The sequence below is a fragment of the Carica papaya genome, chromosome 8 (genome assembly GCF_054855325.1).
Source record: "Carica papaya isolate Zhongbai chromosome 8, ASM5485532v1, whole genome shotgun sequence".
Taxonomy (NCBI): Eukaryota; Viridiplantae; Streptophyta; class Magnoliopsida; order Brassicales; family Caricaceae; genus Carica; species Carica papaya.
In genome coordinates this window covers 35309595-35325503 of record NC_142316.1, presented here as the reverse complement: position 1 = coordinate 35325503, position 15909 = coordinate 35309595, and the positions used below count along the sequence as shown (strand labels likewise).

The 15909-nt window shown below is 34.3% G+C and overlaps 1 protein-coding gene across 1 annotated transcript; it reads right to left on the bottom strand.

Annotated features, from left to right (window-relative positions):
• Positions 1–515: 515 nt before the first annotated feature.
• Positions 516–15384, bottom strand: LOC110811224 (Insulinase (Peptidase family M16) family protein). Its single transcript, XM_088208890.1, has 26 exons — positions 15129–15384; positions 14658–14733; positions 14002–14069; positions 13391–13482; positions 13225–13298; positions 13083–13126; positions 12173–12224; positions 11466–11592; positions 11261–11369; positions 10991–11153; positions 9545–9637; positions 9236–9321; positions 8216–8302; positions 7756–7859; positions 6843–6945; positions 6561–6656; positions 6285–6474; positions 5775–5836; positions 5453–5557; positions 3392–3593; positions 3088–3296; positions 2422–2546; positions 2292–2343; positions 2100–2186; positions 1580–1702; positions 516–1092 (listed from the first exon to the last, which is right to left on the bottom strand). Exons 1-26 carry the CDS (start codon positions 15255–15257, stop codon positions 844–846), a joined length of 2907 nt encoding a protein of 968 aa, XP_088065016.1. The 5' UTR covers positions 15258–15384; the 3' UTR covers positions 516–843.
• Positions 15385–15909: the final 525 nt, after the last annotated feature.

The window sequence follows — 15909 nt, the reverse complement described above, 5'->3', positions numbered from 1 at the left end:
GGTGAAGAGCCAAAACTTTTACTCGGCCTAGCAGGGTTTATTTCATATTGGATCTAGTCCAAGAGGGAGATTAGATCGGACAACAGGATGGGCCTACCAGATTAGATGTGTTCTGACTCATCATAAAAAATAAATGAGCAATAAATTATGGACGACAAATTTTTTTAAAGAAATAATCAATCCATGGGCCTCACCATTATTTTTAAATTTTTTAAAATGCTAATATTTTGAAAATATTTAAATATGTTTAGAAGTTTATTGAGCTTAATATTATTCTAAAAGATATTGTTAATATAAATTTGATATTTAATTTATCATTTTATTTTATTCAGCCCAAACAGGTTGCAGACCGGGACAAATGAACTTTGTTGGGCTCCTTGACTCAGTCCAGGTCACCCCACTCACTAGGCTAGGCCTGACCCATTGAGAATCTCACATGAGGCCATACCTAGCCCGAACCAACCTTTGAGAACTTTTAAAATTACATCATAGTTCTTATAGAAATCAACAAACCCTCAAGCAGAATCTTCTTCGATCTCATTAATTCACAAGACAAAGGCAAAAGTAACTATAAAATAAGAAACGGGTGCTATAGCAATGCGGATATATAAAAAATATAAAGGAATACCTGACTATCCAGTCGAGCAATATCAGACCAGGTTTTTCCTTCATGATCACCTAGATTTTTGACAGAATTTGGCCACTATTAAGTCTAAATTGTGGAAGCTTCCTGTAATTCTCGGTTGTTCATCCTTAACTATGCAGTCCGGAAGCTCCAGAAACTTGGATGGAGGAGCATCGTGTTCAAATCTTCTGTGAACGGATACAACTAAGATTCAATCCCTACAACTTTGTATGAAAACACCCCCTAAATGAACCATAAAGAGGTAGAGATCTTCTAAAACTGTAAATGTCATCTATCTGAACCGTCGGTGGTTGAGTTTGTTTGTTTTCATCCAATGTGAGCTCAGAAAGATGTTGACTCCCATACACTAGTACACTCAGCTTCTTCTTCTGAGGTGCACCGACTTTTATATGATCGTTGAAGAAATCAATCAATTCTTGCTGGGTGAGTTGTCTTAACACAGAGACCTATACCAAAGCCATTTTCAGAGTCAAAAATAGCTTGACATTGAAACTCATTATCTACAATCCAAACCATTTAAATTTGCTCAAATAATTTGGAAATATTTACCACCATACTTTGCTAGCATTATACAACAGAATTTGAACAAAAACAATGTAACTATTCTTCATTTGGTGCACAAAAAACAGGATTCATAATAACAATAGGCATTTCAAGCTTCATTTTCAGTTACAGGTTTTTAAAGGTATAGCACACACTTGGAACTATATCAAATTAAAAACCTCCCAATCATAATATCGATCAGTGGCACTGCACCAAGTTGAGCACTGAACCAATACTGTCTAAGAATTCATAATAGCCCAATTGAAAGACTGCCATGTTCACTTCCCTATCATCCCTCTACTTTGTAAAAAAGAGAGAGAGAGAGAGAAGTGGGGTTAGTGGATATCTGACAATCTTTCTCACTTGCAAGAAAATAAAGAGCAGTCATACCTCAGCCTCTCTTCTATCAAACTTGAGGGTCCCATCAGCAATCTCTCTCCAGTAGAATCCGCATTCTTCTCTCAGGTTCTTGTGCTTTTCAAGCTTCATATCAATCAAGGCATTTACATTGCTCTGTGGAACAGGTTTTGCAGTTATAATTACATCTAAAACAGGGATTAGTTTATAAATGTAAGCCTATTCAGAATCCTCATGACTTAGAAAACAATTAATGCATGAAAACAGATAAATAATTGAACAGATTGTTGAATATTGGCATCAAAATGCATCAGGAATTGGGAAGAATCGAAGCACCCCATCCTAATTCTGTTATCTTTTGATAAACTTCAGTATATATAATTGCTTAACTTTATGCGGTATCGAACAGAATGTTTCACATTTCTGCTTAAAATAGATGGCATAGCGAGAGTTGGTCATTCTCTAGATATCAGAAACTTCTACTGGAAATTCATAATAACAACCATTAAAATTGCAGAGAAAGAAATATTCGAGAATAGAAATTATTTCTTACCTTGAATTCGTCAGCAGTCATTTCATAAAGTTTAGTCTCAAACATTTTGAGCAATGCCTCGACCCTCGAATCAATGTGTTGGGGACCCTGTTAAGAAGCAAATAGTACTCACTATGTCAAGGAACTTATTGAAATCCACAATAGTATGAAGACAAAAAGGCAGCAGAAAATACAGCAACAAGGAATGTGCACCTTCACTGTTGACTGGATAATGAATTGCACGCCACGGATGCCAGAATCGTACCTATAATTGAGGGAAAAGATTAGGAAAAGCATACTTCAAGTAGTTACCAAAACGAAGGGATAAAATTTTTCTAGTGACCTCTGCATCAGCACGGTAATGTAACCAAGTTGCTCTACCGATCTGAGCTGGTGGAATGCAGGTTGCTTTGCAACTAAAGCAAAAAGCTGAAGTTTCACATTCAAAATGAAATCATCTCGATGAACCTGCATATCATAACAAAACATCGTGTCAGAAGCACCATGTCGTTAGAAAGTATATGCATCAAATAATACTATCTGTTTGATGAAGTTATAAACTAAACTTCTCATGAATAGAAGTAATTTCTCCAGAGTAAACCAGAGAACATGTCTCCACTTGGTACATGAACAGATTTTCCAATTTTCATTTTTATATACATTTCTATAGAATTATATTATATACCATGTATGCATATACTGGTTCTACAAATAATAAAAAATGTTTCTAAAAAAGATTACTAATTTTTTATTATTTCTAAACTCGTGTCATAGTTTTTCTTTTATTTCCTACATGTTAATTTCACTTTCAATTATCATCAAACATTAAAAAAAATATTTCCATGTACCAAATGGAGCTTGCTACTCTCCACTTTTACTCAAATGATAATATGGAAAATGATAGATTGACCGTTTCCCATTAAGTCAAAATCAGCAAGACAGGAAGAGAATGATGAAACAAAAGCCATAACGGAGAGATACACCTTCCTTTTTTCCTGAGTGAGATTACCTGAATATAGTGAACTATAGCAGAGTTCTCATCATTTGGATTTAGGCCTCTCTTAGAATAGCTGTAACTCATGCCCTTCCGGAGCTTAACAACTCTATTTGTCAAATGTTGTGATGAAAATAATGGTCGGCATATGGGGTTTGGACCCTTGAAGAAAACATCTTCAACATGCTCAATCATTGACTCTGCTTCATTGCGCTCAATATTACCTGCAAGGGGAAGATAATAACGCGAGCAGAAAATGTTATATCCAACAATATATAGAGAGAGAGAGAGAGAGTGAGAGAAGGAGGAAGCTAAATACCTGCTACATAACACTCTAAGAAGGCCCTTGAAAGCATCATAGGGGCAAATTTTGCAAGATCTTCAGCTCCAAGATTAGGAAGAACTTCAAGTTCTTCCATCCACGACCATGTTTGATCCAGTAGAATTAATGAGCAATAGTACATAGCTTGCTGATAGGGTTGTTGAAAATTAAAATTTTGATATTCCTTCATCACCATCTCCTGAAAGAAGGTTTGAAGAAGAAAAGGATCAAGAAAACATTGATCTCGAGGTAACTGATGAAAATTCCTATCAAATTTGTTGCTTAACCTATAAAGAAGAAGACCTCTACATAAGAATACAACCAAGTAGTACAAGGTAGCACTTCTGCCTCCAAATGGGTTTGGAGCTGGACCTTGAATTGCCATTCATATATTTATATAACCGTAAATTTGAAGTTAAATGGAGAAACAATAATTATAAAGGTGGGAATAAATAAAACAATGTGCAACATGATGAGAAAACAAGGTGGTTTTGTTCGAAATTGATCTAGAACAATAATCCTTGAACCAGATTGATGCGGATTGTGTCACAAGACAACAAGTTTCTTCAGTTTTAAATCAGTTTACTGGGTGGTGTATGGATGATGTAAAATAGAGGGGCACATGGCTGGAAAAGGACAGAGAAGTTACTACTCATTAGGAGTAAGCTCTTGAAATAGTGGAAGTTATTATTCTTCAGTTTACGATTGCAGGAATCATGATTTTGTTTCTGGAAGGTGTATCTGGACACGTGGATGGACACATGGTGTATAAGAGACGGAAACATGAATATGACTGGACACATGGTGTATAACAATAGACGCTGCCATCTTTCAGTTCAGAACTGCAAGAATCCATGGTTGTAATTTATTTAGTACGTAATAGACTCTTGAGAAAATGGAACTTAGATAAGTTCTAGTAGAATGATTTCAGTTTCTCTATGTGTGGAAATTCAGTTACTTCAAACCAAGAAGGTTACTATTCCTTTATGAGTAGTTGTATTCTCATGTATAAGATCAGGGCACGGATTTGAATTCTGATTATGCAGAGAAATGTTTCATGACTTCTTGTTTACTTTAAGCTCTTGGAAGTATTTAGGTTTCCTGTATCGAGCCTATACAATTTATTCAAAATAGAGCATAAGTTAAGAAGAAGCTTCAGGAGGTATTCTTTTCCTCTTGTCTCCGATTTCTATGTTAATAGACCCATAACGAGATTATAAAGCTGGGACCCTACTAGACACAGAACAGAATGACTAAAAAAAGAGGGAAAAGGGAAAGAACATGAGATGAGAATGGAAGCAGGGAAAGAGAAATTAAAGAATTAAAAAAGATAGGATAATACAAGGGACAATAAACCACAGATTGCCATAAAAACTTAGCACATGAAGATATATGGAAACAGATACACAGACCGAAGATTAATATATGGACTTTGCATAAATTCCAAATTATGGACAATATATGAGTGAATAATAACAGGAGAGGATGAGACTCCAAAAATCTGAACTTAGAACCTTGAAGTCTTATACCAAAATGGGAAAATAATCTATAAGACCCTGGATCGGAACCAGGATCAAATCTTATGTCAAATAATTCAGCTTTACTCAATAGGAAATAACTTGATTTCATTGCTTTAGTTATAGGCTAAAAAAGCTATCAAACACCAAACAAAAAAGAAGATATACTGATTTAAGCATTTCTCTCTCAGCTGAAAAATCTCTCACTCATTCACATCAGAAATACACTAACATTGGAGCTTGCATATGAGGGAGACAAGTGACAAGGTACATGTTCCTATATGAACTAGGTTACAGAGACAAGGAATGGAAGTGATTTGTCCACCTTGAAAGTTTCTTCTCAATGATGAACAATGTGACTACTTGAGAACTCAGCATCACAGAGCCTGTATGGCTTCCAGAGCAACAAATTCTCACAGCAAAACATGATCTAGCACTAACTCCACAATGATTAAGTGGATAAAGAGATGCTTTTTCAAAAAGAAATATAACAGCTATGGAAATACACAATTGATATTTTTTGGTAGAAAGTTGCCATTACCTTGATCACAGAGAATCTATCAGGTCTCACTTCAAACTTAGCAATTTTTTCAACAACAGTTTCCAGTAAGATCCTCAACTTGTGATTATAACCGAGGACAGTAACCTAGAAACAGAACAAATAAGTGGTGAAATGTAGCTTGCAGCATTTGCATATGGACATACACATCAATTCATGCAGAAGGATGTAGCAAGAGAGGCCAACAAAGAGCTACAGTTAAGTAACAAAATTCCAGTATCTGCTGTTTTTATAGACAGCACTATCATGCATAACAGCAAACTACCATCATAATTGGAAAAAGAAGTTGGTAAGAAATAAGAACCTGAAAACCATTATCTGACTGATGAATGCTGTAATATAGACCAGCAACCTGAGCATAATAAGCTGAAACATATGAGACAAAAATAAGTCCTGGGTTCAAGAAAATAGATTTTTTTTCACAGGATTAACTGACTAGAAGAGTTCTATGCTGAAGGCATTAATTGCTAAACCAAGCTGCACCTGACCCCTGCCCCGCCCACACAGCTGGGAGAGAAAATAAAAAATGGGGAACTAGAAAGAAAAATAGACAAAAGGCACCGAGGGAGTGTCACCAAATTGTAATAGAAAGAAAGAAAAAAGGGAAAAAGACAGTGATCACATTATAAAAAAGTGATGTAAGAAGATAATCATGTTCACTACTCAACTAAGAGTCAACAAAAACAAAACAAGATTGGTCATATTGGTCTCATGTACCAATCTGCTCAGCTAAAAAAGGAAAAATACACAGTAAACAACCATCACTGAAGTCCTTCATTTCCATAAACGTATCCAACATCACTGAATGTCTTACCATATTCATTCAAGTAATCCATCAACAACCGTGCAAATATATGAGTAAGAACTTCAGTTTCAGGAGAGATGCTGGCATGAGGACAATTGAATTCAATCTTAACATATGCCTTGGGAGTGGAAAACATTGTATCGGGCTTGTACCACAACTTTGAGGAGGGAGAATTTCTCAACAAAACTGGAAATTTGACCTGCTTCAAATGTACATATCTTTAGAACAGTTACATTATAGAGCAGAAAGAAGAATCTATAATTCTATTGCAAAAGTACATCAAACCTTGTCCTGTGTAGCCTTAAGTGCCAAATCAGTAGGAATGAAGATATTTGGTGTTGGCAGGTGCAAATTTTCATTTGGACTACTTAGCATCCACTCCTGAAAATAGTGAAGAATTATCAGCATCTTTTCATAGCAATTTATTCCGGTAAAAAGAGAAAAGAATAATTTCATTTCTAGTTAATCTGGTTCAAAAAACCTAGTGAAGATAATGTTTGAAACTCCACTAGAATGTTTAATCATTAATGTTGTACGTTGTATTTCAAATAACTTCCAAAGACAAACCTGAATCAAAGGGCTGGTAATTTTCTCTATAGAGTAGGAAGTGTTGTACCATGGTTCAACCCTGTCAGTATGTCCTTCAAATTTCTTTGATTCCCAAAAGATTCTGTAAATTGGAAGCTTAGAAGCAAAATCACTATAACTGAACCATGATGGTCCAGACTTGAACTTGAATACATAACCCCACTTCAGATACTTTTAAATAGTCAAAGTTATCCGAGAAATATTGTACCATGATTTTAATTGAACTGATACAAAATCATGCTGAAACATAGTTAGTTAAGGTTAAAGAAAGCCAAGTCAAAGGAAGAACCTGGCCTGCGAAAACATGTCATAGTTTTGGTAAGTTCAAATCTTAATCATCATATAATGAAGCACACGGTATATTAAGGACTTACAAAATTAATTAATCAACACCAACCACACCCCCTCTCCTCCCCCCCCCCCCCCCCAAAGAAAAAAAAAAATTCTCAGTGAAGATATTACACAAAATCTGAAAATACATTTCCATTACATTCACAAAGAAAGAATTAGCATAAAATCAGACCTCAAAAGGTTAATCAGAGGCCTAAATCATTCCTTCTGTACCAGGTGGGCAGCCCCTTGATGCCTTATTAGTGTCATTTTTCTCAATTAAAGATTAAACAAACGCAATGAACTACTTCAAGTTGTTGTAAGGCATCTACAAAGTCATGGTCTAAGAATCTAGAAGGGCCATTCTTCCATAAAAAGTTTCTTCTAAAACAGCATAAGGTTTAACAAAAGAATTTCCAGAAATCAGATTGACTAAATATTTGAAATTAATAGACTTTCTAAAGCATATGTACTCCATACAGGGGCATCAATATGTACAAAAGTAAAGTCTAACTTAGATGAACACTGAGAAAATAAGCAGTTTAGGAGCACTTCCACCTACCGAACATTATCAGGAGAAAGCTCGTGTAGCACCATTTTTATGACATCTGGATTGAAATTAGAAGGCAATGATGATCCCACTAGCCAATCTTTTGGGGGGTATATCTGAGAAAAAAATATCAAGGCTGCTTTGGTACATGAAAAATTTTGTAATTTCATTTTCTATACACATATGTGTACTATAAACGCATGCAAGTACTATATTCATATATCTGTGTGTATGATTTTGCTCATAAAATATATGCATATATAGAGACATATGCATGCGTACTAATATATGTATGTACATAACATGTATAAGTATGAGTATAAATTTTATACATATGGATATATTTAAATATGTAACATCTTATGTAAAATAGAACATAGCTATAAAACACTGGAAACAACTTCTTTATTGTTTTTAAATCATAATATTTTCATTGTCTAAACTTGGTCTTTACAAAGGGAGTTGGAACTACCTTCATGTTTAATGCAACATCAACCACATAATCAATGGGCCGGATTTTGTCCTGGTAATGAAATACCGTCTCACAAACAGCTGAAAGCTTCAATAAGAAAATCACTATGCATTAGAATCTTCAAAGAAAAATTAAACAAGAACTTCAGACTATGAATCTGAGTAATAATAGTACAAATTGAAACATGGGAAAGGTTTTTGAAATCATCAATAGACATCCAAAATATCATCCTCAAATCATTATGAAACATGTGCTATGGCAGTAAATAAATGATTAAATAATTTTTGCCCATGTATCTCTTGTAAGACCTAAAAAATAATGATCATCAAGAAATTAATTAGCAAATTTTAAACACTGATTAATCAATATTTTAGTAAAATTCCAGAGTATGGCCATAATATTTCACTGACATATTTACTACAAAAACTGAATTTTTTAAGTTTAATGAATAAAAAATTAGGAAAATTTTATTTGATGAATAAAAAATTCAGAAGTGTGATCAGGCCAACAATGTTCTGCAATTGTTTTTATTCAATTAGGAGTTATGTTGTTCACAATGCTGATTGACATTATCTTCAAATTGTAATCCTTGCTTTTCCTCACAAAAAGTTGAAAAAGAAATAACAATTCATTCAAATCCACATTCTTAAAAAGTAAAAGCTGTGAGTGAATAACTATTTCCAACTTGTGAAATTCAGTCAATGTTTCTTGAAAAGAAAATGTATATTGGGAACAAAAAGAACTAACTGGGTGGAGGGTAGTTAATGGTATTCAAACGAATTTGTAAGAAGGACAAGCCTTAAAAATTTGCAGGAGAATGATCAAAGACAAAGCAGAATTTCAATCTGTTTTCCCAAGGTTTACTCTTTTCTTTTAAGGAACCTATAAAGTAGACAACCTAATATCGAAGCTCAAAAGGAGCTTATGATTGCAGCTATGCAAGCAATGAGAGAAACATTTGCCCCAATTTTTTGATAACTTAATGAAAGAGTAAGTTAGGCATCTTATGCATATGCATACCTCGTCAAATATCCATTGGCAAACTCCAGACTGCTGTAACAGCTGAATGTATTTAAATAGTAATCCTACAATATCTTGCATGTGCTCTGTAACCCAATCAAAGAGGAAAAACAGTATTAATCTATCTACTAAGCACATATTAGGATACAAAAAGCTTTCAAATTTGTGTCAGAATGAGATCACAGAGAGTAGAAGTCCTAAGCACTTATGAACCACTGCCCACCCCCCCCCCCCCCACCCCCACCCCCACCACCACCACCCCAAACCAAAAAAAAAAAAAGAAAAAATGTGGTACAGAAAAAAACTAACCGTGACCAGCATCCGTAAGATCAACCACAACTTTAAAGAAAGAAAACTCCAAGGACCAATCCCCTTCACCTGCAGATAATCCTGTGGCCCACCCTGCAAAAATATTTGGAATAAGTAACCAATAAAAAAATTTCATACCTACAGGCATAAACTTCTTTCTTGTAAAAAGAGCTCATTCAATGAAATCTTCCTCAGAAATTATGTTTCGTTATCTAATTCACCAGTAAGAAGGCCACCATGGCATTCTATTTGTATTCCACTTGAACAATTGTTTCCTTACTGTAAGAGCTCGACTCTTAACCAAATCACACATGATGGCTTCCTGTCTTTGAGTCCTGAATTTAGAGTTTCTGAGTTTGCTACCTTTCCCTTCCAAGCAATGCAATCTCTAATCCTTCTCTAAGAACTTAACTACCTATCATAACCATGCTATCTTTCTAAAAATATCTTAACTACAATTTTCCTTTTCCAAAAAAAAAGTAATTTCTTTTGCATGTGAGACCATCCTTTTAGGAAAAGGAAACTTGGATCTAGCTAAATCCAATTAAAAATTCCACAGAAAAAATTGCAAGAGGATTTCCTTTAGAAATTAGATAAATGATGCTCATTCTAAGACCAACACTTCTCCCATTAAGGTTTGAAAAAGCAACAAATGCATTAAGCCAATAAACAAATGCAAAATCCAAATTTAAGCTAATATAGCTCCTCCTAAATTTTTCACACAGTCAAGAAACTAGTATGCAAAATTGACATGGAAGTTTCACAATCATTCGCCAAAAAAGGGGCAAAAACAGATACTGGTAATGAAGTTAACAGAATATAACTCACTGCACAAACACTCTCTCTGAACACTTGAGAAACAATTTTAGGAAGATGATAAACATATACTACAGGAAGGACAAAGCAAACAGAAAACTTAGTTAATTAAAACTGCACCAAGATTATCAAACCATTCTTCTTTGTTTTTTTTTGGAAACAAGCAAGATTATCAAACCGTAACCCCAACTTTTGCAGATTGGCATCAGGATGGTTGAAAGCTATCAACAGAAATTGTCTCTCCTGCTCTCAAACTATGAGTTTCAACTTCCAAAGAAATTCATAAGGACGAAACACGGAGTCTCAAGGAAAAAAGACACGAGATAAAGTGTTTGGGAAAAAAAAACACACACACACACACAATCATGAAGCTATAAATAATTAGGATTTAATATGATACCAATACTTATGATGACTAAGAAGAAATTTTCTTAAGGAACAAAGAACCTAAACAGAGACATTATCATTCTATTCTCTCAAATGAAGGCCCTAAACGTACAGCAGCTGTTGTAAAAGCCACTCAACTAAGCTGAAAAACAGCATTGCTTTAAAACTTACAGTACTTTAGTTTTCACATGGAACCCATTAGGAAATTAATTATTTTAAGAATGCAAAAGATACAAAACGTACCCAAAGTTTTCAAGACATAAAACAAAGATCCTTCCCCTTCATGGCCAATGAGATGACCAAGGTACCTGCATGGTGCTTCCTTGTAATGGTTAATGCTAGGGGTTACCGGCCATATGATTCTTAATTTGTGGCCTTCTTTTATTGGAACAGATCTAACAAGAATCTGAAAGAAGTAGCACAAGAAAATGAAAATTATTGTTCACGCAAACCTTTATACAATAAAATTTTCATGTTACTTGAATGAGTATATGAATAAACACCATGGTATACCTGTAAATGTTCTGATCTGCAAGGTTTACCAGGAAACCTGAAATGGCTTCTACCAGTGTCCCGAATATCCTGGAACTTCTTCTCCACCATACACTGAATTCTATCAAGGCTTTCTGAAAAACATCCGTGACAAGAAAAACTTTACTTGTTGATCCTCTAAAAATTACTAGAAAGTAAAATTCTGGTTGGTAGGAAACTTAGTAACCAGCCTTTTGCATATATAACGAGATGCATGAGGTTGGCAGAATAGTTTTCTTCATAGAATTTAATAAGCTCATTTCTTGTATTCAGTCCTTTTTCTTTCGGCCGAACCTCCAAAGTTTCCCAATTTCCTACACATCAACAACTTATAGTGATTGTATCTTGATTTTCAGCAGATTGGAAAGAACCAGAATACATAAGCAAAATATCACAAAAATTTGAGGCGATAGAACACTCTGGCAGATAAATTTCTGCTCGTCTGATAACAGCTAAACAGGAAAACCAAAAGCTAAAATTTTCTTGCTCCACCCTTTTGTCCTATAGTTTCTATAACTACGAAAAAATGATTGAAATAACAGGACAGAAAAGCACATATTTGTAATACAAGCAAAAGAGCAAGGAATTCATAAGTTCCCGGTGGCCATATTGTAAGGAATCATTGTCAAACTAGTGCAAGATCTTTTATATTGTCAAACAATCAAACATTAGATTGTATGAGTTGTATGCATGCTCTATTATTATGTAACAAATACTGCTTTCCTTTGGAATGGGTTCAACTTGAAGCCTTAATTTACCTCATGGCTCATGCTTTAGCACCATAAGCACACATGCAACAACATGATCATTCATAAACACCAAAAAAGAGCAGCTTTGTTTTAGGCATATAAAGCAAAGAAAATAGAAAATATAAAGATTAGATTCAATGCTGACCTGTGCTGAATTTATGATATGGATGATCTTCCGCACTTAGGTGTTTTTGTAACTGCATTTTAACATAACAGAAAGCAAAGGCAGTTAGAAACTTACGTCATGATTCCAAAAGTTGGGATCTAGAACAGGGCAATTTAGTTGAGAAATGTTGGAGAGGATTAGCACTATGCTTAATAGATTTCCTACTCTTGTGACTATTTTCAAATACTTAAGGATCATGATAAGGATAAAGGTAAAGAAAGGGCTATGAAAAAGAGATGCTCACAACCCATAGTCAAAATCAGACTTAAGTATACAAGATAACAGATAGTTTCAGTCAAATATATCCTACAACTTAGTGGATCATCTAAAACATTAAAAGTAGATAGAACAGAAATGCTACTCTCAGGAAAGACATCAGGAAACTTGAACGTTTTGCCAGAAAATTCAAAAAAACAACCATCATAAGAGTAAATAAGTTTTCGAAGCCAAATTATGTAGTATGAGATCTAGCATTTAGTGGAGAAAATATTCAACATGCTGCTCCATGCATTAGGAAATATATCTGATAGGTATCTACTATACATTAAGCAAACATATTAGCAAACACCTTTTAATTATTAGAAGAGGGAAAACTTCATTCTTGAGGCTAATATATTATTACAGTAAGAATGTTTCCAACAAATTATTCTGCATGAAAAGAGTCATAAAGGGTTAAACTAAGTTGTAATGTTCCTATCAAACAAAAAGAATTGCAGAAATGGAGACCTTGCTTCACATCTTCATATTCTAAACATCATAGAAACATCAACAGTTTTGAAATAAACAGTCCATCTCCTAGAACAATAAACATGGGATCACAGCATTTGATACAAGCATCCCCAGCATGAATTAAACCACCAAAAAATATTCCCAAGAAAACAAAATAAACCTGGGTCATTCGCCAAGCATCGGACAATAAGTTCTTCTGATTCTCTAGAAGAGAGGGAGGGGGGGAGAATAAAGAGATTAGTAACTGTTTATTCAAAAAATTTCTTGAAACTAACAAGTGTATTCAGAATGAAAGCACCCACCAGAATCAACAGCTTTAATTTCTCTCATGGTGGCATCAGCTGCCATCAATGGTTTGATAAAGAACTGTGCAAATCTATCCAGAAAGCAAAAGAAAATGTCCCATGTTTCACAATCCAGATCAGAGGCAAAAAGAATATCAACAAGAAATGCAAAAGCAAAATCTACCTGTCCAAAGCCTCTTCAAAACAATCGGTATTAACATCAAAATAGTAGTTCGTGTTCTCAGAAGATGTAAAAGCATTTGTGCTGCCTCCATGCTATGCACCAGGAAGTCAGATAAAGGATTAATCTATGTAGAATAAGTCTGTAAGACCAATATCACTGCAACTTATTCTTTTGTTATATAAGGGAAAACTAATAAGAGGAATCACAGAGGAACCTCCAAGACCCAGACAAATACAGCAGGCATTTCAGATCTCCTTTCAATTGGATGAAAAAGAATCTAACAATCTCTTCATAAAACTTTGATATTTCAAGCACTCCATTCCACTTCTTTTCGGTGCCCAGGAAAGATGCGAGGATACACATCTGTCATGTTCTCAGAAACCCCCGATAGCCTAAAGAGTTAACACAATTTTTCTCTAAAAGAAAAAGACATTGCCTGGAAGGCTTCATGCTAGAAAAACATAATATTTTACATTTTCTGTTAACTTGTTAAAAAATAACAAAATGAGCTTACAAATTAAACAACTTCTAAAACATCAACTTAAGAAAGAAAAAGAGAATAGAATCGAAGGTGATGCACATATATATCTATAAGGTATGAGAAGTAGTACCTCTGTGATATATTTTGAATAACTATCTTCCAACGGATATTTCTCACTTGCATAAAATAGCATATGCTCTGCACACAAAGCATTAGGAAAATAAAAAGCAACTGTCAAGAAGTAACATGGAAATACGGGCATTCTTCTGTCTCATACCTGCATGACTTCCACATATTGCATGTCAATCCTATATTACCAAGAAAGTTACACTAATAATAAAAAAAAAAAAAAGAAAAAAAGATGAATTGCGCGTCTTAAGAAAACAGTACAAAAAGTAGAACAGGAAGAACTTCCACCAATGATCTAGTAGTAAAACGGCCATAGTAGTTGCCAGTTGGAAATGGCAACCAAAATGCTCGTGTCCAAATTTGTAGAACTTAATTCACAGAAATCCAATTTCTTTTTTAAATATAAGAGAAGTAATATTATTTACAAAGATACCAAAGGAGTACGCCCATGTAAAGAGCAATTCACAGAAATCCAATTACCTACTGCTCATCGAAAATAGATATAAAACGTTCTACGTTCCTAATGCAATATTTATTTGAAGTTATACTAACTGAAACTACAAACGTGCGTAACTAATTATTTTATGCTCAAATGCGTCTACTAGGTTACTACATGTATATATAACAATGTCTGTAAACAATGAAGAACAGGAGTACCGAGAAAATGAGCTAAGCCTTCGAGACCGCTGGGATCGGAGAAAGAGCCAACACTGACATCCATTGAAGCGGCACACTGAAACCAAAAGAACATCGCATAAGGAAAAAGAAAATGAAAAAGATGTCTTGAAATCAATGCACCAATTCCAGCGCGAAATTTCAACCCGAAAAGAGAAAGAATGAAAAGATGCTGTTCACGAACACAAGGATTTGAATGCAAAAAAAATAATAATAGTAAAAAGTGGAATAGATAGAAAATAAAACATAGTGAATTAACTACACGAATTTGAATAAGAAAATTTAGACGGGAACAGAAAATGAAAAAGCGAGAAACGCTGAAAAAGGATCTCTCTAAATCATTTCATTACTGCGAATGCGATTACTTCAAGCTCAAGTGACGCGACGACAGAAAAAAGGATAACTAACGTTGAGATTAACGCTCAATTTTAGGATTCTCTCTATGTTGTTTACCTTATCGGTATCAAGATCGCTGATCAAGAGGACCTCCAAGGAGTTTTTGAGGATAATTCGCCTGTACTCTCTCTTGTCCGTACGTGGCTTCACTATCTGCACCTCAGCCTCTTCTCTTCCTACAGCCATTTCCTCGGTTTCTCTATACAGAAAATTGCTGCTCTGGTCTCAAATTTGTGGTTTAAGAGAGAGTTGAAAACGTAGGAGAAGACTCTGCTCGCGACCCGGGTCTATGATTTTATAAATGAGGAGACTTCCTTTTTTTCTCGTCAAAAAAGAGAAAAATGGATATTCAGGGTCGGCTTATAACGTATCCTCTGCGGTGAAGTCCACCTTTTTTATGGTATACTTAAGTTAATGTATTGCCACGTCAAATCATACCAGTGATGCTTACTGTTAGGTCTGCAAATGTACGTTGATCGCGGACATAATTGATAACGTGTTTATACAGGTCGAGCGAAACTTCTAGAGTAAGTTTAAAAAAAAAATTGGAAGTACCTTTAAATTTTTAATACAAAAATAATTATTATAAATTATGTAAATCTTTTATTATTTTTTTTTTTTTCTCAAATTTCACATATTGATTTTAATTTTATTTCCCACACGTTATTGTTCAGAAAATTTTATATCAATATATTATTTATTGTAAATCATTTTATTTATTTTATTTTATATAAAAAATATTGTATCAATACATTATTTAGAAAATTTGTAGAGAAAATTATTAAATTTTATGTAACAGTTGACAAGCTTGTTATTAGCTATTATTTTTACATTATTA

What these genes read in the sequence shown, in the direction of transcription:
- LOC110811224 (XM_088208890.1), bottom strand. Translation starts at nt 15,257, where the DNA reads ATGGCTGTAGGAAGAGAAGAGGCTGAGGTGCAGATAGTGAAGCCACGT. An exon ending in ATTCAAAATATATCACAGAG is followed by an intron (nt 13,483 to 14,001) that starts GTACTACTTCTC and finishes CCTGGTGCATAG; the next exon opens with CATGGAGGCAGCACAAATGC. An exon ending in TCTTACGGATGCTGGTCACG is followed by an intron (nt 9,322 to 9,544) that starts GTTAGTTTTTTT and finishes ATTGGGTTACAG; the next exon opens with AGCACATGCAAGATATTGTA.